At 43.6% G+C, this 24583-nt stretch overlaps 2 protein-coding genes across 2 annotated transcripts in view; one reads left to right on the plus strand and one right to left on the minus strand.

Annotated features, from left to right (window-relative positions):
- MARCHF9 (membrane associated ring-CH-type finger 9) overlaps nucleotides 1-7292 on the plus strand; it is a 47801-nt gene extending 40509 nt beyond the window's left edge. Inside the window, exon 4 of the mRNA XM_060252985.1 lies at nucleotides 6345-7292. Within this exon, the coding sequence (XP_060108968.1) occupies nucleotides 6345-6673 (329 nt within the window). The 3' untranslated portion in view covers nucleotides 6674-7292. The remainder of the gene's footprint in view (nucleotides 1-6344) is intronic.
- METTL1 (methyltransferase 1, tRNA methylguanosine) overlaps nucleotides 1-24583 on the minus strand; it is a 1067043-nt gene that overhangs the window by 945360 nt on the left and 97100 nt on the right. The gene's annotated exons all lie outside the window — the stretch shown is intronic.

Below are 24583 nucleotides of genomic sequence, written 5' to 3' on the forward strand. Positions count from 1 at the left end.
AGTTTCACAAAGGTTGTGCATAGGTTTCAAAGTTAGCTCTTTACAGTAACGTGGACTGTGATGTCAGAGCAGCCAAGCTCCAATGGTCATCAGAGGACATGGTATTTGGCCTCTTGATGGCAGCTTACTTGCTTGCAAGAGCAGGAAAGAGCGGTGGTGACATCAGAAGACTTGCAGCGGACTCCGAGTGAATTTGCGACTAATCAGTTTTTCCTGGGCTTATGGGCTCACTTGAAGCAAGTCAATAGAAGATCTGTCTGTGTAAATCCCAGGCCTTGGTATAGACCAGGGTTCCCTAGTCTTTTTGAGCATGTGGACACCTTTGGAATTCTGACAAAGGGTGATGGGTGCACCCACAAAATGGCTGCCACCGTACTGGCAGGCCCTCAGCTGGTGTGAGTGAATTTGCTCCCATGTTCCAGAGAGAGGATTTTTTGAGAAACACCCTCAGTTTTGCAGCTTTATATTCAATGTTGAAAGATTGCACTCTTTCATTTCAGGAGGAGCAGATTCCCAATTTGGGGGAAATCCAAAACCTTCTCCCAGATTTGTATTTTCTGCAGTTGAAGTTATTTAAAGGTATTTGAGGTTTCAGCCCAGAATTTCAAAGACGAAGAACAGTGTTCTGAAATGTTTGATCCCCTTGGAATTAAAAATGTGGGGAGTGTTCGCTAAGTGCCTCTACATGGGGCTGCCCCTGTACCGAACTCGGAAACTGCAGCTAGTCCAGAATGCGGCAGCCAGGCTGTTAGTGGGACTACCTCGGTGGGAACATGTACAGCCTAGGCTGCGGGAGCTGCACTGGCTGCCAATTGTGTTCTGAGTTCGTTACAAGGTGCTGGTTATTACCTTTAAAGCCCTATATGGCCGAGGACCTGCCTACCTTAGGGACCGCCTCTCTCCATATATTCCCCAGAGAGCACTGAGATCTAGTTCTCAAAATTTTCTAAAAATCCCTGGACCAAGGGAGGCCAAACTGAAAACAACGAGGGAACAGGCCTTCTCAATAATGGCTCCTCACTGGTGGAATCAACTGTCAGAAGAGGTGCGAGCTCTGCAGGACTTTAATCAGTTCCACAGGGCTTGTAAAACTGTCCTTTTTCAACTGGCCTATAAGATGGAATCCTGAAAGTGACATCTAACCATCTGGATATATATATATATATATATACTGTACTGTAGCACCTTTTAATTTGTAGTGGTTTTAATTAATTTATTTAATGTGTTTTAATTATATTTTATTGTATAATTGTATTTATTATAATCATGGTACACTCCATGCCTTGTGAGCCGCCCTGAGCCTGCCTCGGCGGGGAGGGCAGGATATAAATAAAAGCTTATTATTATTATTTGCAGGACTTACAGTGCAGTCCTAAACTGAATTACACTTTGCTATGTCCACTGAAGTCAGTAGACTTAGAAACTTGTAACTCTGTTTAGGATTGCAAAATTAGCTACCTTATGCTTATTTGTTTTATTTTTAAAATTTGTATCCTATTTTTCTCCACAATGGGGACAAAAAGTAGCTTGTCATATTGTTCATTGCTTATTTACTCATCATAACAGCCAGCCCTGCAAGGTAGGCCAGGCTGTGTGATGGGCCCAGTGTCACCGAGAAAGCTTCTGGGGCAGAAGAGGAATTTAGTTCCATTCGTGCCAGGTCATAGTTTAATGCTCTAATCCCTGCATCAAGCCTGTAGTTGTTGAATTTAGTGCATAACCTTATTTAGGTGTGAGTAAACTAGGAAAGTTAAACTATCGCTTAACTCTCCTCCCCATAGAAAATCCAATGTGATTTTTAAATAGTACTTAAATTTGTTTGGCCCTGACCTGGATGGCCCAGGCTAGCTTGATCTTAGCAGGGTTGGCCCTGGTTACTATTTGGGTGGGAGACCACCAAGGAATAGGGTTGTGAAATACCTGGAGATTTGGGGGATGGAGCCTGGAGAGGGGCAGGGTTTGGGGAGAAGAGTGGAGTCCACCTCCCAAAGCTGCCATTTTCTCCAGGAGAATAAAGGAGGAGGGCCCACCTACTTGAGCTCATTAAAGAAAGGATCATAGAATCATAGAGTTGGAAGGGACCTCCAGAGTCATCTAGTCCAACCCCCATATGGGATAAGAATGTAAGAGAGAATAATAAGTAGTTATTCATGCATGATTCAAAAGACTTGGAAGACAACATTGCACAGTCTTTCGAGTTCATAAGAACCCTTCTTCAAGCTAGGTGGTATGAAAAAAATTTAAATCATGGAGGTTAAAAACAGAATGTTCAGGTCAAGATCTTGAGGAAACAACAAAACAGCAACCTGTAGTGAGGGGAAGGCTTAAGAGTTGTTGCTGTGGAAGTATTTATACTTAGTTAGGGTTAGCGAGGGCCAGTCAGCTCATTGGCCTGTAACATCAGGGCTGGAACAGAGCCTGCTGATAGGATGGGAGCAGCTAAGGCCTGGTCTGCATATACAGCAAAATGAAATTGAAGGATGGACTGGACCAATGCACACTGCAGGTGGGGAGAGTCACTACTTCAGTGCTCCCCTATAAAAAATTACTACATCAGGAAGGTAGGTTCTAATCTAACCTTTCATGTGCTGTGCTCATTTTTCATTCCCAGAAAATGTATTAATACAAAGGAATTTTTTTTTAAAGTAAATGCCTCAGCTGCAATCTGAAATGGTACCACCCATTCTACCACCTCAGCAGTCTGCAACCCCAGTACCCCTTCATTGGGTTGCATGTGTAAACCAGGCCTAAAAGAGTTAGACTAAGAGAAGTGTGAGACTCTGGAAACCAGAATTCCAGCCTAATCATGTGGGTTTTCCAGGAAAATTTTCCAATTCAAACTTAAATATTTAAGTACTGTTAGCAGAATTCAAATAATGTTAGTAAAAGAAGGCAAATATACCATGAACAAGCATGGGCCATGTAGAAGCACTGGGGTTTGTCCATGCTTCATATACCACATCTAGCTCATCTGACACGACTGATTGGTAGTACAACAGCCCTGCCTGGCAACTATAGATAAACCATATTTACATATGTGGTGTGGAAAATTTTTCAGAAAACTTTACATTCCACGCCACTGTCTCAGCCCTGTGTGGTTCTGGATTCATGTACAAAGTCCTCAGTCTGCCATACAGACAGATAACCTTATCAATGTGGTATTTCCTGGTGATGGGATTGCTAATGTCTTTCATGTCACATGTGTGTCACAGTGGTCTCCTCAGGAGGTTGAAAATGAGAGTGGTGTAAAATATGGCTCAGTACATTCCAGAGCTGATTGGCCTGGGGAACTCTAAACGGACAGCTAGAAATGTTTACCTCTAGCATTATGCACCCTCAGTTGAAGAAAGAGTAAGAGAGAGTGCGGGGATTCTTTTTTAATTGGGAGCCGATGACATTCACTGAGGAGACCAAAGCCACGTTTATGGCACTGACAGATGTGCTCTGGCGAGACAGAATGATAACAGCCAGGTCCTTGTGAGAAGGGAGCAATGTGCTGTCATTGGGAAATGAATGAATGACTTTTCCATTTCCCATTGATCCAGCGGGAACACGTGTCGCATGGTAACGACCCGCGTTAGGGGATGGCAGGCACTCGATTGATTGTCACTGGGCAGCATCCAGTCAGGAGATGGTATTTATAACCAGCCTCGGATTCAGTGGGAGCTCACAGGAGCACAGCTCCTGAACCTTTCTGAGAGTTCCACCTCTTCTTTCCCACCTTGTCCATTGAATAGTAGGTGCAGCTGCATAACAATCCTGGGTGAGCTGCACCACCTATTTTTCTACAAAACGACCCATTTATAACTCATTGAGTGTGGAGTTGGATCATGTGGAAAGGAAGAATCTATTGTGGGGGAATTTAAGGTGGGGGAAGAATCTATTGTTTTAAAACAGCAAATTTAATGTTTTAAAAAACCCACCACATCTGTTCACAGGACAAAAATGTTACCATAGCTGACAGACAGACCAATCTATCATTTATATTTTATAATATATTTACATTTTATGTTGAATTTCCCTTGTACGCTTTATTCCAGAACCTAATTAATGGACTCTAACATTTGCATTATATCCTGTCTCCTGTAAACTTTTTCTATATTGTCAATTTATTCATATACATAGTTTTTCCACAACCAGCTTTTCATTCTCTGTACTTCCATTTAATCTCTTATTTCCTTGGGGTATTTAAATTAGCTGTTGGAATTAAATTTTCTCACAGTTCTGTATGCATAACATTAAACATGATCTTTTAATGAGTCCAAGAAATAAGACTGATGTGTAGAGAGATAGATCATTCTGTTAACTTGGAAATAATTTTATTTTTGTAAATTTTAATTTTTTCCCCCACGTTGCCACCAAATAATGTTTTTCCGCCGGATAGATCATACCCTTCTCATCAGGCTTCCCCAGATGTTTCTTGGTAGCATGACTGAAGGCTTCCTGGTCCAGGAAGCATGATTGATTAAAGGCTTAATTAATGCTTGGTTTAATACTAATTTAGAATCTGGGGGTGGGGCAGAGGAGACCCAAACTCCAGTTTGCTCAGGTACCTGCATTCAGGCATTGGAGCAAATTGGAGCTTAATTCTAAGTTTCATAAATCTGAGAGCTTTCAGTTGTGCAGTGTGTATGAAAGGAAGGAGGGTGACCATAGCAACAAGCTGTGGTTGTGCCCATCATGAACAAACCTGTATCTATTACAGTGTCTGAAAGCAGCCCATATGCTTTGTCAAGGGGGCAGGGAGAGAGAGAGAGAAGATTTTTGGGTTACTATTTATTCCATTAAATGTAATATCAGAATGGTGAAAAATATAATTCTCACAAGGATCAGTGACAATTTTGATTATTTTTATAAAGCCCTGTCCATGTACAGGGTGTGAGTAATATGAATAAAAGTCTTCTCCAAGGATTTGGTTAGTATCTAAAGTTCAGTCTTGCTGGTGGAAGGTGAGAGCCAAAGGAAATGGAGCATCAATTGTCACCCCAAGCTGCTTCAAGAAATGGCAGGACATGTGTGGTTCTACCTTCCATGTTTTATTCTCACTACAGCCCTTAATAAGTTAAGATGAAAGAGCTTCACAATGAGGGAGGGGGGTGGGGGGATCTGAACTGGGGTTTCCCTGATCCTTGTCCAGCACACTAACCACTACACAACATTGCACAACTGCAGTCATATATTTGGAGGGGGTGTGTGTTTTGGTTCATTTTTGAATATCAAACAAAAATTGATTCATGGCCTGGGCAGTCGTTTCATGAAAATGTGTAGGGTTTTTTTCCTATTATTGTGTGCTGGGTTTGGTCCATTTGCAGGGGGGTGATGGGATCAGAGGATGGTAGAAGCCAGAAGGGCCTGGCGTGACTTTGTCCATGGGGTCACAAAGAGTCAGACTCTACTGTGCAACTGAACAACAAAAGGACAGGATATAAATATTTAAATACATAAAAGTTGAGAATCTGGAAGCTGGCATAGGGGGGAGAGCAAGAAATGAGAGACATGGGACAATGTTTTACCCAGTTTACTTCAAAGAAACTAATCTTGTTTGCCAAGAGAGCTCCAGTATCCATGTTCAAAATAAATGGTGTAGATCCGTGTAATGTATGTAGGCGTATATAATATAATACATATCATGCATTGAAATGTACATCATATAATGTATTTTTGTATTGAAATATCCAATGGCCACTCAACATTGTTCCCTGGCCTGTTCTGTGGGTTCTGTACATGCTGAATAATGCCTTTCAATACACAATCAGTGCCCTTTGCAACTGAATTTTGCTGTGTAAAATGGCAAAATCCTCTTGGAAACAGTCACAAAAACACATTGAAAGTGGATTGGAAGCACATTATTCATTGTGTGTGCTTATCTGACAGTTGCCCTGTGAAGTAGGCTAGGCAGAGAGAAAGTGATTTGCCCAAGGTATACAGTCAGCATAATCTGAATCTCATGCAGAATCTCAAAAGCCAGCCAGCTCTGGCAATGGGGTTGCTATATGATAGATTTGGACTGAATTGGAAGTGGCACAAGAAGATAGACATCGGGAATTGGATTTAGAATGTTGTAATTGTAAACACTTTGCTGTATACCAGACTCATTCTTCATGCACTTAACTCATCATGCCATTTTGGTGATGCAGATCAGCCCTCTAGCATTACAGGAAGTGAAAAGAGAGTGGGGGAATCATGATGGGAGGCACCCTTTCCCAAGGCTTTAATCTCTTTGCCTGCTGATCACAGAATCCCATGCTAAACTGAAGCACTTATTGTTGCCAGTTAGCTGTCCCGTCTCTCACTGCTCCTTTGCTCATATGACAATTTCATCCTTCGCTCCTTTTTTCCCACAGGTCTGATTATCCATGAGGGCTCTTCGGTGTATCGAATATTCAAGCGCTGGCAGGCGGTGAACCAGCAGTGGAAGGTACTGAACTATGACAAGGCCAAGGACCTGGGAGAACCTATTGGTGGGAGCACAAAGCCCGGAGGGCGGAATTCACGGACGAACCCCTCCTCAGGGAGTGAGAGGACCTCCCAGCGGGGCCAACGGGTTAGAACTATTTTGAACCATCACTGTGGTTATACGATTCTGCACATTCTCAGCCACCTGCGGCCTAATGAACATCGCGGGGGCTCCAGTTCCAGCCGTGAGGTTGTCATGAGGGTAACGACTGTATAATAACAGCCTACGGAGCCTTTGCCGAGAGGGAGAGGTTCCACGGTTCCCATGGAAGGAAGAAGCTGACGCCTTCACTTCTGCACAGGCTCCGTTCTGAGCCCCAACGGGGCAGGCCGCACTGTACACTGTCAGGAGGCATCTGGTTCTGTAGTTTTGCTGCAGACTGCACCCACCTCTTCCTCATTGCATTGGAGCGGGGGGGGGGGGGGGGAGTGCCTCAGCTTGGTTGCACCTTCCTACCCTCCCATCAATGTGAATTTTTTTTCTCTCCAGGCCTGTGGTGAAAGGAGAGACATTCCCCTTCCTCCTCCACCCAGCTTCTCTTGAAAGACTAAGCTCCTTGGAAGTGTGTGTGTGGGGGGGTTATTTATTTAATTTTTTAAAAACAACAACAACAACCCCTACCTGGTTTCTTCTTGGCCAGTCTTGGCGCCAACAAATCCAGAAATTTGAAAACATTTTTACCTCATCTTTCAAAGGAAATCCTGCCAGAAGACCCTGTTCCACCTCATCCCATTGGTTTCTCAGCCTAGGAGACGCCAACCAGAGAGGTTCTGAACTTTATACCCATTCCCCTCCCCTCAAAAATGGTGCAATAAACATGTTTCTTAAAGCAAAATGGCATCTCGCAATAAGATACCTGTACATTTCATCTTCAGTTTAATGCATGAAGATCTGTTTCCTTCCTTCCTTTCCTTCCTTTTTTCCTTCTCTCCAGCTATGGGAGGATAAAGAATCGTTTATATACAAATAGGTGTCTTTCAGATGCATTGTGCTCTCTTTCCTTCCAAAAGGCGGCAGTTTGTGTAGTAGCTCATCCAGTGGGCATGTGGGCCATAGGGGTACCCGAAAGGGGAATATTGGGGTTATCTGTGCAGCGAGGGGGATGTCTCATGTTAAATTCAAAGGCCTGTCCTGGGCAGGGGGGGAAAGGACTAAAGCCAAATGCTGCTGCTAATTAACTTTGGCTACCAGAATTTGTAGCCTGATCCTATGCATTGTATACTTTTGAGTAAGCCTCATGAAGTTTAGAGGGGCTTGCCATTAAGAAAGTGTGCACAGGATTGTAGTGCAACTTTTTGTAGGCATCTGACTTTCCTCTTTCTTAGCTTATCTGTGTTTGAGAGCAGCTTTCTGCAAAGTTGTACAGACCCATTGTGACAATTCCAGAAGTGCACACCAAAACTGTGAGGTTCTAGCTCTGCAGAGAGAGGGCTGTTTGTATTCTGCTCATCCATGGGGGTGGAGTTCACGCTGCAATTGTAAAATGCACTTCTGAAATTGGTACCCTGGAAAATAAGTTTCTGGCTCTTATGGCAGCAGAGTCTTTGGCATCTTGCTTACTTGGAAATCAAATGGGCTTTCAGAGAGGGCTGTAGTTATGGAAGGAAGAAGAACGTGGTCCCTGAAGACAGCACTGCATTCATTCTTCAGCCTTTGCCCTTTGTTCCACCAATATATATCAAATTTCTCTGCCTTTCATGGGTTTCATGTCCCCATCACTTCCAGACTCTGTTAACAGCGTTACACCTGCAGTCTTCCTAGGAGGGTATTGCTTCATAATCTAGAGGTCTGCATAACTGATTGCTTCTCCATGTCAGAACTCCTTGCCTGTGAACATAGCACACATTTGGAAGAGAGGTTCCTGCCTGGCCATGCTAGTTTTCTATGTGCAGAGAGAGGTTGGGGTTTTTTTTGCGGGGGGGGGGGGGGGAGATGTGAGAAAATTCTCACATTGTGATGCATTTTGAAGCTGTGTACAATCCCAAGAGAACTCTACTAAGGTGTTGGGTGTTTTTTTAGTGGAGGCCATGTGCAGATGGCTCTGAATCTCCCAAATCATTGAAAATTTGGTATTTGGTAATACAAAGTAAATGCTTACATATGTGTATGCATAATTAATTTTGAGCATGTCACTAGTATTATGTGGGCACAAAATGGCGCATATTTTAAACAAAGATTACACATCTGGCCTTGTCTATCACTTGCACTGCTGTAGTCCAGATTCTGCAACCAAAATGCATTATGCAAATGAAGCACATCTATGCAAATATTTTTGGTCGCTCTATTAGAATGGCAGTATTTGTCTCTTTGCTGTCTGAAATCCTTTAAAAAAAGAAAAAAGGCTCCAGGTGGTAAGTGAAGCAGGAAGACAGAGGGTCCAACTAGACCAGATGCTGGGAGCTCCATAAATGGCTCTCATTTTTTTTTTAATTCAGTAAAGAGTAACGGCAGGGGGAGGCACAGTTTGAATCAGTAGCAAAGAGGGAGGTGGGCTTTTACTCTTTCCCCCAGGTTGCTATGTTGACCACATACACCCTACCCAGAGATACTGTTTGCTGCACTTGGAGGACATATAGGTGACCTGTGTGTTGCTCGTATATTTTCCTGTGCAGAGTATATAGCAGCTTAGGGGAGGGAGGCAGTATTTGAAATTGGGCCAGCAACAGAGAATTAAACCCTCCTGTGCTATAACCCTGGGGGTCCCTGATGACTCCTGTTTATCAGTTTTTTTTAAAAGACTTGAGAGATCCATTTGTAAATAGCAAAGTTGAAAAAAAAGGGCAGGATTTGGCCCTGCACTAGAAGTATGGCCCTCAAGGGCTGTACTTGTATTCTAAATCCATGTCGGAAAGCAGCTGTAAAACAACCTGAGATGCAGACACAACGGATGTGCAGATGGCTGGATGTGAATGTGCTGTGAAACCTCAGGGCATTTCATACATCTCCTACTCTGGTCTGAAATACCAAATAGGTAAAATGGTCTCTTTTGTTGGGCTCAGCTTAATGAGAGATCTCAACTGTATCCTGGTAGGCTATCTGGAAGCTATGGCCTGATTCCTTCCACAAGTCTTTCTGCTCTGTAGCAACAAATGCAGATTCACAGCACAGTGGAGTCGAGACAGCCTCAGGCAAGAGTTTTGCAAAGAGCAGACTCTGTACGGGAATATCAGGGAAAGCATTATAATGCTATGAAGCAAACTGGACAGTGTAACAAAGCAACGAGAAATCTTACAACTGTCCCATTGCTGGAAGTTTTAAAATGTAGGCTAGATCAATACCAGGGTTGTTTTGGATAGAATTCAGCCTCCTGGAGTGTGCAATAAAGGGATACTGGATGGCCCCTTATGAATCAGTTCCGTAACTACTTATTGCCTGGAACAAGCTTCCATTTTATACCTCAATAACTCAATTTTTAAAAAAAGATAGCATGGGAATTGGCTTATGTATAAAGGAAAATGTTAAAATAATAAAAAGAAGGCCCCTCTGGGCTGTCTCCTGGGTTGGTAAGATCTGGGATGAGTTTGGAATATCCATCTGCTTTTAAGGAAACTGGTGTGGACATTCCACATTCCCACTGCTCAACTGACCCAGAGTCAAAAGTGGTGCAAGAATCCTTCTAAGTGATGTTGTTCATTCAACATTAGCTTATTTTCTGGTCCCCCCCCCTTTCCACCAGCATGTCTCATGATTCCAAACTGAAAAGAAAGCATTCATTCAATGTACCTTGAAAGGAAGACTAGGGTTTTCCCCACACATTCACATAGCCTTCAAGAAAAAGGGGGAGGGGCTGTCTTAAATTCCCATGCAAGTTACAGTTAGGTACAGGCAGGGGTCATTTTGTAGGGAAAAGGGTGCAAGAGCTCAGTAGCATATCTCATTTGCATATGCCCTGGGATCTGTATGCAGCAGGGAGAGAACTCCACTGCATACAGTTGGCTTCAAGAGGGGGACTGGATAAACATATGGAGCAGAGATCCATCAGTGGTTATTAGCCCAGGGTATTGATGGAACTCTCTGTCTGGGGCAGTGATGCTCTGTATTCTTGGTGCTTGTGTGGGCAACAGTTGCAGGACTTCTAGTGTCCTGGCCCCACTGATGGACTCTTGATGGCACCTGGGGTTTTTTTGGCCACTGTATGACACACAGTGTTGAGCTGAATGGACCACTGGCCTGATCCAACATGGCTTCTCTTATGTTCTTATGTCCTTAGACCCTGGCTAGAGAGTTCAGGAACTGCGCTTCTGTGAGCTGCAGCTGAATTCAAGTCTTGGGTACAGGAATTTTAAAAACTGACACCTTTTGTATATAACTTTTTTTTTGAGGGAGAACAGTCTTACAGTTAGGGTTGTCTTCCTTTGGGGTAAACATAGATCATTTTAATAACATTATGACCTTTTGATTCCTAATTTTCCTGATGTTGCCTCCTACTGGTGCTGGGATTCAGCAGCTGGCTGCCTCTGAATGTGGAGGTTCCCCTCAGTCACCATGGCTAGTAGCCACCGATAGACCCATCCTCCATGCATCTGTCTTATTCCCCTTTAAAGCTGTCTGTTCCTGTGGTCATTGCTACATCCTCTGGCAGCAAATTTCACATTTTAATCACTCTTTGTAAAGAAGTATTTCCTTTTGTCTGTCCTGAATCTACTGCCCATCAGCTTCATTAGATGCTGTTGAGTTCTAGTATTTTGGGAGAGGGAGAAAAATGGCTGTCAAGAACCTTTTTGATCCTGAGCATTCTAAGTGCTGCATGTCCTGCGCTGTGATGATCCAGAGAGGGAGGCAAGGTGAAGGTTCAAAAATACTCATCTGAGTGAACATTGTTCCTTTAACAAAACGTCCACTACAAATGTCTTGCAGACTGCTTAAAGATGGTCTGAGGCACTTTCAAAGATTGGTTGGGAGGCAGGAGAGCAATGAAGACCCATCACAGATCACTCTCAGCTCAGAGCAAACAAGTCGATAATCCACTGTGGGCAATACTGACAGTCTGAAAATGCTGAGACAGGATTTGCAACGAAGGCAGGATGATAGTGGTGGAGCAAGCTGACCTCTCTCTGGTGTGAGCCTTTCTTTGGGGCTTTTCACATATGTGTTATCTGCACGTACAGTTTTTTGTGTGAGTATCTGAATGTTCATTTGGATTTGCTATCCAGAGACCTGTACCCTGAAAACTCCCAAGATCCAGATCATATATACCAATGCACATGCATATGAAATGGTGTACAGGTAGTTCAACTACCTGTGAAATGAGCTTTTGGCCTCAGTATTTGGGGAGCAGTTTTCCTCTGCCTCAACAGATGGACAAGGGACTTCTGGACCATAAGACTTGGCAGGCTGTGACAACCACACAGGGACCATTGGGAGTCATGGCTAATCTTTTTTCATAGAAAAAGCCCAGCAGGAACTCATTTGCATATTAGACCACACACCCCTGCTAGTACAATTGTTTCACACAAGGCTTTTTGTAGAAAAAGCCCAGCAGAAACTCATTTGCATATTAGGCCATACCCCCAACACCAAGCCAGCTGGAACTGTGTTCCTGTACGTTTCTGCTCAAAAAAAGTCCTGATCATGGCACTTTGTGTGAAAGGTTATTTAGAGCTGGTCCAGAAACAAGGAAATCTCATTGTGGTGTCACAATAGCATTGCACGGAGAGATCCCTACCCCTTGAGTAATAGCAGCTGATGCAGTCAAAGAAGGGTGGTATGTTCTGAGTGCAATCACATCATGGTTTAATTTCCAGACATTAGAAGAAATGCTTTTGGTGACAGCCACATCACACCCCTTCTGTATCATCTGGGGGCCTGTAGGTTTAAAGTTAAAAGGGCTGTAGGTTGTTTTCCTAGTTTCTACCACAAGGTCAACAAAGCCACTTTTTCAGTATAAATTTCAGCAAGCTGAAACTTGAAAAGCGGTTTGTCTTTTGTGCAGTTCAAAGAACACCTCCCCCCCCCCTTACCTCGCTGCATATTTCTCTCATGTACACACACATTGCTTTGTTGGATTACAGCCATGGAAGGACAAATAAAGCAGCCAAGTTTGTATTCAGAAGCCTTCCGAGCATTTCCTTGTGGCTGTAAGGTTAGGAAACACGGTAGTTCACAAAGCGCAAGCCTGCCGGAACAGTTCTTCCTGAAGCACTGGCTGAAATGTTCACAGCATACTTCATGGTGGATCTCAGAATGTCACAGAAAATGGGGGACATTACGTTGCTACATAGCCATATCCTTCTTCACCAAGGTGGAGATGGTGGCTTTAAATATTCTGCAGCCCAACAAGCCAACTCATTAGCAAAGATTGGTGCCCTAGTTTGTCTCATTTGCATATCTTCCCTGGCTCACAATGAACTCTGCAGCTTTTTAGATGGCTGGATTTTTGGTTTATGACTCTCAGCAAGTGGCCCTGTTTCCCTTTTGGCAGCATGTGGCTTTGTGCGCTTGTTCCTAGCGATGCCACTGGTTGGTAGAGAACTGGAAGAGCAAAATCTAGTATCATTCAGATAAGCAAAGAGGGATAGGTCTGAATGGACTGATAAATTTATTCGGTCTGACAATTCTTTCCTTTAATCTTATCTTCATACAACACAAAAGTTTTTGTGGGTTGGGGGGTTTTTTTTGCATTTCATGTTGCTTTTAATAGCCAAGGCCAGAGGGTTAGTTTATTATCCTCTTCCCTGCTCACTCTGACCCTGTGGGTAACATTTCCTTTATTATTATTCCTGTTATTTACAAAGCATGTTAAAAGAAGCAGAGAAGCCAGGCTTCTGAATGCTTCTGTTCAGAGATGCATGAAGCTGCATTGAGGCCATTCATGGCTTTCATGTAAAAAGATCTATATATCTGGACAGGTTTTATAAAATGTGCATTCTGTACCCAACAGGCCCTCTATTGATGTCAACAGGGATGGGGGCACTTGGCTAAAGAAGGCATTAGCTGCGCTAAAGGGTGGGCTCTGTCCTTGGTGCTGAAATAGCTGCTGCATTCATAAGAACCTAGCTGGTTATTCTGCCGTGGAGTGACTTATCCCCAGCTTGTGGAGCTGTTGTGAAATAATACCAGTGTTACATCTGCTGATACTGCAGGAGTTTCTAGTGCTGCTGTTTGGGGGCGGGGGGCGTGATTCACTGGCAGGTTACAATCACTGTTCCCTCTAAAGCTGAGTTAGTGTGAGTTAGCTCAGTTTTTTAGCCTTCTGCTCACACATTTTTGTCTGCGCTCAGGAAAAATGGTCCCAGAGCAAACTAACTTATGTAGTACTGCACAACTTTAATACTAGTAGCTCACAAAGTAGAATTTTTGCTCACAAGACTCCACAGCTTAGAGGGAACGTTGGTCACAATCCAGCCCAGAACTAGATTCTTTTGAACCCATTAGGTTGAATAGGCTGTTAAAAAAATGAAGTATACCCAACTCTATATTGGATTGTGTTTGAGATGTTGAAAGCAATACACAAACACACACACTGGAGCCCTGTGAACAAGTTAACAGTGATCACACATACAGTCAGTGTACACTTGATTTTCTTTATATATGCTTTGAGTAATTCTCACGTCATGCACGTTCAGCTGACCATGTGATTAAATCCCCATATCCTTGGTTTCATATGTAGAGTGAACGTGTGTTGGCTGTTCCTTACAAACAGGTAAGCTGTACATGGGTTCACTGTAATGTGTGAACAGGGCTAAAGAGATACCAAGAAGTGCAGGATGGGTTGTGCAACTTCATTTGACTGTCTTATTTGCAAAAACCTTGATCTTGTAGAGATGTGTAGCTTGCAGGCTTCATGTTGCTCTGAAACAGGGTCCCTGATACCGAACCCCCTCTAACTGGATGCATCCACTGGAAGCGGATAAACACTGCAAGACTTACCTACACTCATTGCTTAATTGAGGTCAGTGATGCCTTGATTTCCCTGCAATATCTTTTCTCTTTGTTATCACACAGGAAGCAGTATTAGCACTTTGTTACAGCAATGGAAATTGTAGTGGATGGAAGGGGGGCCCATTTGGCCTACAGTGTTATATAACACTGCCCCCCCCCCGATATTTGGATGATAAATATTTTGCTTATTGGGTTAAAAGATTTGTGCCGCACCTTGGGATCTGTTCCAGAACCCCCAAGGTGCCTTGCAAGTTAAAAGAATATAAACATGACAACTCAGATAATTAAAATAACTTAAAATAACAATAAAGCAGGGCTCTAAAACCATGCCTTGGATTCTAAGCAATGTGAGCAGAGTCCCACTAGAGGAAGGCAAGTTCCAGCCTCTATGCATCCTGAAATTGTGTTCCTACTGGGTTCTTGGATTTAAAGGAAGTGTGGGTACCAAACCAGGGTTCTGTAACAGGAGAGAGAAAATGGCAAAAAAACCCCTCAACCTCAAAACAACCCTCCCTCTACACCTCTGCAGATAAAAACATTCTGTTGGAGAAGCTGCTACTGTACAAAACAGCACCTTAATATCCAAGCTCAAAAGTATAATAACGAACTAATGTTTAATGTGGGTTTTAACATTAACTTACACATACACCTCAAGGATAATCCTCTGGTTCATACCTTCAAAAACTGGATGGGGAGGATCTGTGGTTGTTGGATTTTCAGCTCTCGAATACACTTTGCACAGCTGCCCAAATTCATCTCCACTAATCTCCATAAATTACAAACAAGAAGCAGTGATCAGGCATTCCTAGTGGACAGAACCAATGCCAGTCCTGCGGTGTTAGCATTTGGTTATTATGCAGACCCAGGATATGCTGTCAGAGGGAAGCACAATAAAGGGAACAGGGTGTTAATGACTCAATACTATGTGGACACTGGAGATGTTTGGGGTGGTGGTGAACGGCTGGATGGAGCAGAATTAAGAGTTCAGCCCCAGGAAAGAGACACAGGTCTGCTGTGAATCAACACTGGACAAAACACATGTGCTTAGCTGCAGTGCAGGCATGGGCAGTTTGTATTGGGTTAAATGGAAAAAAATCATTTATTTTGGAAGCACAGGAGCCTTTTGTTTTTGTTTGCAGTGTCCCCAGTTTTCTGTGTTTCCCAGTTAAGGGGAAAATGCTGTTCAAACAAATTATAAAGATCTGACTCCAGTGGTAACAAGAGAAAGAATTTTTGCTTACAAAAATCGAAATGCATCTTTCACAACATATTCATTTAACTTGTTGCAAACAGATTGACTTTGAAAAGGATAATTTGCTACAGCTCCAAGCCCAGGTAAGAAAGAGGTCCTATATAACAGAAGACAGGAAACAGCCAGAGAGGCTCAATATCTAACCAATGAGAGGGTGGAGCCAACTGCCAAGTGTACCCCAATGACAAAATTCCCTTAATCCTTTCTGTCCCAGATCCTCTTTTATGCAGAGTTACAATATGCAATAGTTTGAACAGTGAGAGACATATATACCTCTGCCATAACCTAAAACTAATTAAATTGGCCCTTCCCAATAGTGAGGCTGTAGTTTTGCAATAGCCATGGACTCACAACTGAGATTCTCAGCGCATGCCTTGCAAAAAACTACAATTCCCAGGTCTCTGTAGGGCATGTCAAGAGAGATGCCTCCTCTTGGGCCCGGCTTTTGCCTTGCCTTTTGCATCCCTGAACTTGCGGAACAGCAAGAGCCTGCTGGCATTTACATCCAGGGGCTGAGATAATGCTGGGGTGGGGGGGATGCCAGAAGCATAGAATGGAGTCACCTAGCTGCGGAGAAGCAGGAATCGGCTGATGTGGGTGGCAGCAGGTGGCTGAATGAAGTAAGGCCAGACTGTCTCATTAGAAACAGATGCATGGCTCATCTATCAGCTTCAGTGGCTACAAAAGGCAGGTGCTGAGGCTGAGCCATTTAACCCCAGGAGGGGAAAATATTCTTGTCCAGAGAGACACAGCAAGGTTATGTGTGTTGCCACTGAGGCACGGAAATATGGGAGGGGGGAAGCTTTATCACTGTGTTATTGGAGTGGGGTTGCATCCATACATTGCTGGAAATTTCACTGTAACCATCATTCACCTCCTGGATTGGCTTGTCAGTGGCAAAATCTAGTTGTGAATGATTACTATACTGCAACGATGGCACAATAGCCAGTGATGTGTGGATTTCAATCCCCCATCAGGTATAATACTCATTGCTTGATCGAGGGCTACTCCTGTAGGGTGGCTGTGAGCATAAAATAAAGGAAAAGAGAACCGTAGATTTCCACCCTGAAGGAAAGGCCATGTGTGTGTGTAGTTTTCATCAGAATTAGCCACACCCCATACCCACACATCTGGAATTTAAACCAACCTTCCAGAACAATCTTGACTTCAAGGCAGATCTGTTACCATGCTTTCCTTCAGTCCAGCGAGTGGTGGGTAAAGACTTAAATTCAGGGCTTTTTTTGTAGCAGGAACTCCTTTGCATAATAGGCCACACACCCCTGATGTAGCCAATCCTCCAAGAGCTTACAGGGCTCTTAGTGCAGGGCCTACTGTAAGCTCTTGGAGGACTGGCTACATCAAGGTGTGTGGCCTAATATGCAAAGGAGTTCCTGCTACAAAAAAGACCTGCTTAAATTTAAGATTGGCATCACTTCCTGGTTGTCAAAGTGGAAGGAGAATGATGCATCCAGTAAAGTAGGTCTGTGTATCTGTGATTCTGTCTATGGCTAGAACTCAAGACAGAGGAGAAGACTGTGGTCCAGTCTGTCCTGATTGCCATTGCAGACCGAAGTTGGGGAATTGCATGTTGAAATGGTATCCCCAGATCTTTTAAAGATGTCATTGCATCAAAAAATGAAGGATATCAGGGAGTGGCTAGAATAAACTTTGATGTGCCACTTACCAGGATTATGATGCAAAAAGGCCCTTATTTATTGCTCAAGTTGACCCAATTAGTTTCATGGCCAACAAAGGATTTGAATCTAGGGCTGCAACCGTACACACAAAATAATGCACTTTCCAACTCGATTTTGCCAGTTCACACAGTAACTGCAGCCTAGATTTCTCACATCCTATACCTAACACTACTGCAGCATTTAAGGCAAATCCAGGCTTGAATTACTCATTCCATGAGCTATCTCTGAACAGATTTCCTGACATTTAACATTTAAAAAGGAACTTTAGGGGCAGCTGCTTTGATCACAGCCATGGCACTGTGTGTAAGGTGCCATCAAGTTGTAGCAGACTTATAGTGACCCCATAGGGTTTTCAAGGCAAGAGACTAGCAGAGGCAGTTTGCAGTTGCCTTCCTTTACATAGTGACCCTGGTCTTCCTTAGAGTTCTCCACTCCAAACACTATCCACGACCAGCTCTGCGTAGCTTCCAAAATCTGACAAGATCAGGCAGGCCTGGGTTGTCCAGGTCAGGAGAAAGAGAGGGGAAGAGAAGCTAAACCAACCAAGCAAAAACCTCCAAAGGAAGCTTAGAATGCTAGCAAGGGGCCAAAAGTTAAAAACATCAATATTTATAGACAAAAGTACACAGGGTTGGGGTTTTTTAGCAGGAAAGCACAGGAATGCAGTTCCAGCTGGCTTGGTATAAGAGGGTGTGGCCTAATATGCAAATGAGTTCCTGCTGGGCTTTTTCAACAAAAAAACCCTGAGAGTACACCTGTTTATTACAAAACATATATAAACCTGTAGGGACCCATATGAAATCTCATAAAATTATCAAAGTGACAAATGCACATGAAAGAACCATATATGACCTGACACATTTCAGCCTGCAGAGGCCTTCTTCAGAGGTCACATAGTACAAATTTAAACATACAATAAAACCCCTGTTACACTTGTAAATCAATAAACAATAATATAGGACCCAAAATGGAATGTTTCGATGACTGATACATACTTATAGAACAAAGCAGTAGAGAAGTGCACCTTTAAGACCAACTAAGTTCTATTCAGAATGTAAGCTTTCGTATGCTTACAAAAGCTTACATTCTGAATAAAACTTAGTTGGTTTTAAAGGTTTACTTGTCTACCGCTTTGTTCTATTGCTTCAGACCAACATGGCTGCCTACTGTGATACATACTTACGTTACACTGGCCCTGATAAAAGGATTTTATTCTTAGGACCTAAACAGGAAGGCATATTTGCAATATTATTATTTCCTGTATATATACTTGCTGATATAAGGCCAGATACATTTGTGGCCTTCCAAAAAATTGTGTCATTCATTTTCAGACTGGAACATTCCATTTTGGGTCATATAAGGTCAGGTCATATATGGTTCTTTCATGTGCATTTGTCACTTTAATTATTTTATCAGGCTTCATTTGGTCCCTATAGATTTTTATTTCTTTTTGTAATAAACAGGTGTACTTTTGTCTATAACTACTGATATTTTCAACTTTTGGCCCCTTACTTGTATTCTAAACTTCCTTTGGAGGTTTTTGTCTGGGGCAGGGGTTTTAACCCATTTACATCCACACTCTTTCAACATATACAAATTTCAGGCAGCTTTGAGCCTGACTGAAGTAAAATGAGAAGTACCGTATATGTTGTGTCTCTCCCCGCCACCACATTCCCCCCTATTAATAGCAACTCAAGGGAGACCTTTTTTTAAAAGATGGGGAGATGTTATGATTGAAAGGGTTAAGTCACCTGTCCTAGCACCAATCCCAACTATGATCCTCCCCAGCTGCTTTTCAATGTTAAATCCGCACTGGGAAATTGTAGCTGGAACATGGAATATGTTTGCCCCTGATGTATTTGCTTCACTGAACATATAAAGCATAAAGGGAGGATGTGTGTCTCCAAATACCCAGCAGCATGCAAGCAACATCTGCCACAGAGCAACAATCAGCCCGGTTTATGGCTGCCGCATATTTATCCATAGCTTCATCCTCACACATTGGGGTGCCCCGTGATGGCGAATGCACAGCAAATACAAATGCTGTAGTGTTCAGTGCATTAGACGCTGGCCTCAGCGTGACTCAACCCGAAAACTTTGAAGGAGGTACAATCACTGACGAAATAAAGAAACCAAACTCCACACAGATACTTCCTCTCCACAAAAGATCAACTTCTCGCCTCCATAAAAGATCAACTTCAGGAACTCAGGAATGTGCTGCAAGAGAATCCGTGGGTTGGAAAAGTGCTTATAGAGTAAAGGCCCGGCATGGTGTAGTGGGCAGAGTGCTGGGTTGGCAGCTGGATGACCTGGGTTCAGATCCCCATTCTGTCATGGAAGCCTGCCGAGTGAACTTCAGCCAGTTATTTGGTCTCTTTCTCTTTTTCTCACACACAGCCTCTTTCACAGGGTTGTTGGCATTAGGGTAAAATGGAGGAAGGGAGAACAATGTTATACATTATTTTGGGTCCCGACTGGGAAGAAAAGTGGAGCATAAATATCTAAATAATTAAATTGTTACAGATGCCTCCCACAGACTAGCCAATTTGCATGGAGATGATGTGAAAATGGAGGGGGGGGGGTCACAGCTACTCTGGCCTAAGGGGAAATTGCTTGCTGATGCTAAATATATGCTGATAGTGAAGGCCATCCCGTTCAGCCATCCTAATTCTGCTATCTTGAACAACAGTCTCCATTGTGGACCCTGTGGAACCAGCAGATGTATTTCCTGGTACCCTCTTGCTTCTTCCACAAAGCCTTAGAGCCAGTCCTGGCATTTTCCCATTTCACTGAAAGGTAGTCCCCCTGTGCAAGCACCAGTTGTTTCCGACTCTGGGGTGACATTGCTTTCATAACGCTTTCACGGCAGACTTTTTACAGGATGGTTTGCCATTGCTGAGGTGCTTAAAAACAGTCCAGGAATCATTTCCTCTGCATCTAAAGGGAACACATCTAAAGAGAAAGAGCTGCCTCCAGCATAGAACCTCCCACCATTTGGTGATTGGACCCAGGCCCCATGGCAGCCATTTTGTTGTGGCACCCAATTCCTGTTCTCAACATTCTGAAACTGCCAACTGATTCAACAAGGTTGAGGTTCCCTCACCTAGATATTACCATTAATCCTTTTGAATATCTGCCTTCAGAACTCACCGTGTTTCCTCTCTTGTTCAGAGATAATGAAGAGAAACATGACCAGCTGCTATCAGCTAACCACCATGTACTTTACTTGGTGAAACAGTCAGGCATGTGCAATACTTCCTCTAAGCTGTGGAATCTTGTGAGCAAAAGTTCGACTTTGTGACCTACTGGCATTAAAGTTGTGAGCTACTGCATACATTAGTTTGCTCTGGGGTCATTTATCCTGAGCTAAAATGTGTGAGCCAGAGACTAAAAAAAACCTGAGCTTGCTCATACTGTCAGCTTAGCGGGAACACTGGGACTCATGTGGAGGAAAGGTCTGGTTGTACCACCACTGATAGTGCCTAGCACCTTGATGTCCCTCAGAGGGGTGGGACAGATGTTCCAACAGTCCATGGTGCCACTAACCAGACCCTCCCTTTCTTCTCCTCTAGCACAAGCTGTACATATTCTGCACTACCTTCCCCCCACAAAGCCAGATCAGTTCTGAACTCAGCTAAAACACTGTGTTCACAAACAACTCAGCGCACTGAAAAAAACCACATGTGGGGGATTGATTACTTGGCATGATCATGTTTTGCTGGAGCTTTGGTCATCACACAGGAGAGAACGAGGTATTTGGTGTGAGGACAAAACTGAAGGGCATGTCCAGGATAGAGGCTCAATGTTGTGTTGCATTCCCCATTCCCCTGTACAGTACAGATGCAAACAGGCCAGGGAAACAAGTTCCTGCCTCTGAAAGGCTTGAGTGTGTGTGTGTGTTAAGTGCCATCAAGTTGCTTCTAACTTATGGCAACCCTATGAATTAATGTCTTCCAAAACGTCCTATCATAAACAACCTGGCTCAGGTCTTGCAAACTGTGGCTTCCATGGATGAGTCAATCCACCTCATGTTGGGTCTTCTCCTGCTGCCTTCAGTTTTTCTTACTCTTGCCTTCTCATAATGTGACCAAGGTACAATAGCTGAAGAGAGGCTTTGCATGTGTGGAACATCAGCAGCTTAAGCTTTTCATGGCATGGAAGTAAAACATCATCTCTGTCAAAGAGACAGGACATGTTTCTCCAGGCCAGTTGGCAAGCCTATTCTGCAGTAGGAAAGTCTTCAGCCAGCTTTCTCGGATCTTGCTGCTTCTCCATCCATTTCTACAAGTTTGATAGCCCAGAGCTCATTGGTTGGGAAGAGATAAATATATTCACCACTAATCATCTGAGATATCCATTGCCATATAAGTTCAGGTAAACTAAAGAGAATGAATCAGCCAAACGTGTTTGAACTGAACTGGGAGAGTTAAGCGTCTGCTTAATCTTTTCCACTGAACTCAACAAGATTTAAAAGTGCTTACTTTTGGCTGTATCATATAATCAGGCCTGTGAATTAGATCCCAAAGATGACCTAGAATGGCATTGGGAGGGTTCCCTTCTCAGCACTCTAGAGCTGCGCTTGGCTGGCTGGTTTTCAGATATTTTACTTCACTGGGTATTTCTGCCTCAGATTCAGCTAGCAGCAGGCATGATTCTGTTAAGTCAGGATGAAACTTGGGGGAGGGAGTAAAGTTTTCCTATTGACTGTTGGGTTTACCAGCTCTGGCTTAGGATATCCTTGGGAATTTGGAGGCAGACCATGAGGAAGGCAGTATTTGGGGTGGGGAGGAAAATCAACAAGGATAGGATTCCATAGAGCAGGGATCCCCAGCATGTTGCCTACCAAGTGTTTTTAGGAAGTGGGTGCAGCCAAGCAAGGCTTCTGATTGACTACTGGAAATATGATTGGCTGTGCAGATTTTTAAAAAATGTTGCTGTGGCAGCAGCTGCCACCACAGCACAAGGATCTTACAGAAGTTAAGCTGTGGCAGCTATTTTATGGCAGCTGACATGAGTCTGTGTGGCACCCATTTTGTTGCTGCATCAAGCTATGTCAGAATTCCAAATCAAGCTCCAAAATAATGGCGACTTCTGCTGTAGAGTGTACCCTCCAAATCTGCCATTTTCTCCATGGGAAATTATCTCTGTTGGTTGGTGTATTTTCCTGGACCTGGCAACCTTACTGGACAGCTGGGAAAGCAGACCTGAGACCTGGGTGAAATCAGGTGGAGATTATAAGGAATCAGCCAGCCAGCCTGTAGGATGGCTGTTAACCTTGCACAGTGAGCTAAGCAATAAAAGGGCAGTTTTTGCCTTTTTAAGGTATTGACTTGTCTATGACAACATTGATAAAACATGGGACATCCCTGGGAATATGCGGCTCCTGGCCTTTCAGGGCCTTCACAACCCCCTTCATTGTTTTTTGCTACCCCCTTAAGAGCTTCGCTCCCTGTCAAAATTCACCTGGTTTCTTCCTTTTGCTCTTCAAATCCTTCCCTAATTCACCCATTGAGCTCATATTTTTAAGGCCCTGCTTCCTTTTTTAAAATCCCACAGATAATTTTTGAAGTTCTGCTTTCTTTGCTGGATGCCTACTTTCTACAACCAGGAGGTGCAGCTGGTCAGAATGATCTGTGCGGTCATTTAGCGTCTGCCCTTTCTCCAGGCAGCCCTCGCCTCTGAGGGGGTGGCCATTCATCTTACTCATACCTCACATTCCTGCTGGGGCAGGTGGCGATATCCATTTGCTAATAGACAGGCTGGAGTCCCATTGATCCAAATCACAGTTCAGGACACAAATAAAGATGAAGGTGAACTGCTCACAAGGTAGTGCAAGGGGGTGTCTCAAAATCAAAGAAAGAGGGACTTTCTGACTAGATTCTGGTCTTTAAAAACATCCAGAAACTGTCCATCATGCCTTCAATTTGATAAAAACTTGGAAACACTTGCAGTATATCCTTCGTACAGCAGTCCTCTGAGGTAAATTAGTCTGAGAAATAATGACTTGCCCAAGGCCAGCTAGTAAGCTTCCTGGCTGAAGTGGAATTTAAATCTCTTTTGCCCATTTAAACATAAATACTCAAATTTGCTGCCTCTGCTTCTCTAAAACTGAACAATCCACAGTCTTCCTTTACAGAATAGGAAAAAGGCTTAATTTGGTAAAGTAGAAAAGAAATATATGGTCATTCAGTGGAATGGTTCCTGCTAGCTGGAAAGCCTTCACATTACCTGGGAGTTCTCTTTTGGGAGCACCTAATTAATTGTCTTCATTTTACAACACAAGGGAGCCCAGTTTGAACTGGGATATAGGGAAAGCCTTCCTCCTGACCCTTTCCCAAACTGGACAAGCCCTGGAAGAACCACTCTTTTTGGCCTGTTGGGTTAAACCTTTTAATTGAATGTTTTGAGACCAGGCAAGGACAGAGATCTCCATGGGGCATCTGTGGCTTACCATGCACTTTGAAAGGTGATAGGGATGTCAGCCTCCAGGTAGAGTCTGGGGATTCCTTGGAATTACAGCTCATCTCCAGACTACAGAGATCAGTTCCCTGGGATAACATGGCTGCCTTGGAGGGTGGGTTCTAAGGCATTGTACCCGAATGAGGTCCTTTTTCTCCTCAGGCTCCACCCCCAAATCACCACGAGTTTCCCAACCTGGCAATCCACCCCTGCTGGTAGCTAGGGAGGACCGGACAACCCTAATGGGGATGTCAGCCATGTGGCAGGTGCTATCAAGGGACGAGCGGCAAGCCTGAGGATCTGTAAACTTTTTAAATTGAAGGGGTGTGCTAAAGTTTGAGAGCTGCTGATGTAAAACATATCTGTGCCACTTTTCTGTCTCAATTACACATTCTACAGGCTTACATGGGGTTGATTAGAGTTGCCAATGCCAGCTCTGGGTTGGGAAATACCTGGGGATTTGGGGGGGTGGAGCCCAGAGAGGGTGGGGTTTAGAGAGGGGAGGGGCCTCACTGGAGTATAATGCCATAGAGTTCAGCCTCTAAAGCAGGGGTGTTAAATGTGCAGCCCATGGGCCGAATCAGGCCCCCAGAGGGCTCCTATCAGGCCCATGAGCAAGTCTGCTTTCTTCTTCTCTCTTGCTTCTTCCTCTTGCTTTGCTAGGATTTTTCAATTGCACAGAAGCTACAGAGAAAAGTCTCTGTTTTCCCCATTGACTGAAGCTCCTCTCTTGGGGAGGAAGTTGGAGGAAGGGAGAGCTTTCTTTGATACTGACCACAATATTGTAAGAGTGCTAATACTTTAAGCATGTTTTATTTTAGGAAAAAAACAAACCCT

The sequence above is a fragment of the Heteronotia binoei genome, chromosome 13 (genome assembly GCF_032191835.1).
Source record: "Heteronotia binoei isolate CCM8104 ecotype False Entrance Well chromosome 13, APGP_CSIRO_Hbin_v1, whole genome shotgun sequence".
Taxonomy (NCBI): domain Eukaryota; kingdom Metazoa; phylum Chordata; class Lepidosauria; order Squamata; family Gekkonidae; genus Heteronotia; species Heteronotia binoei.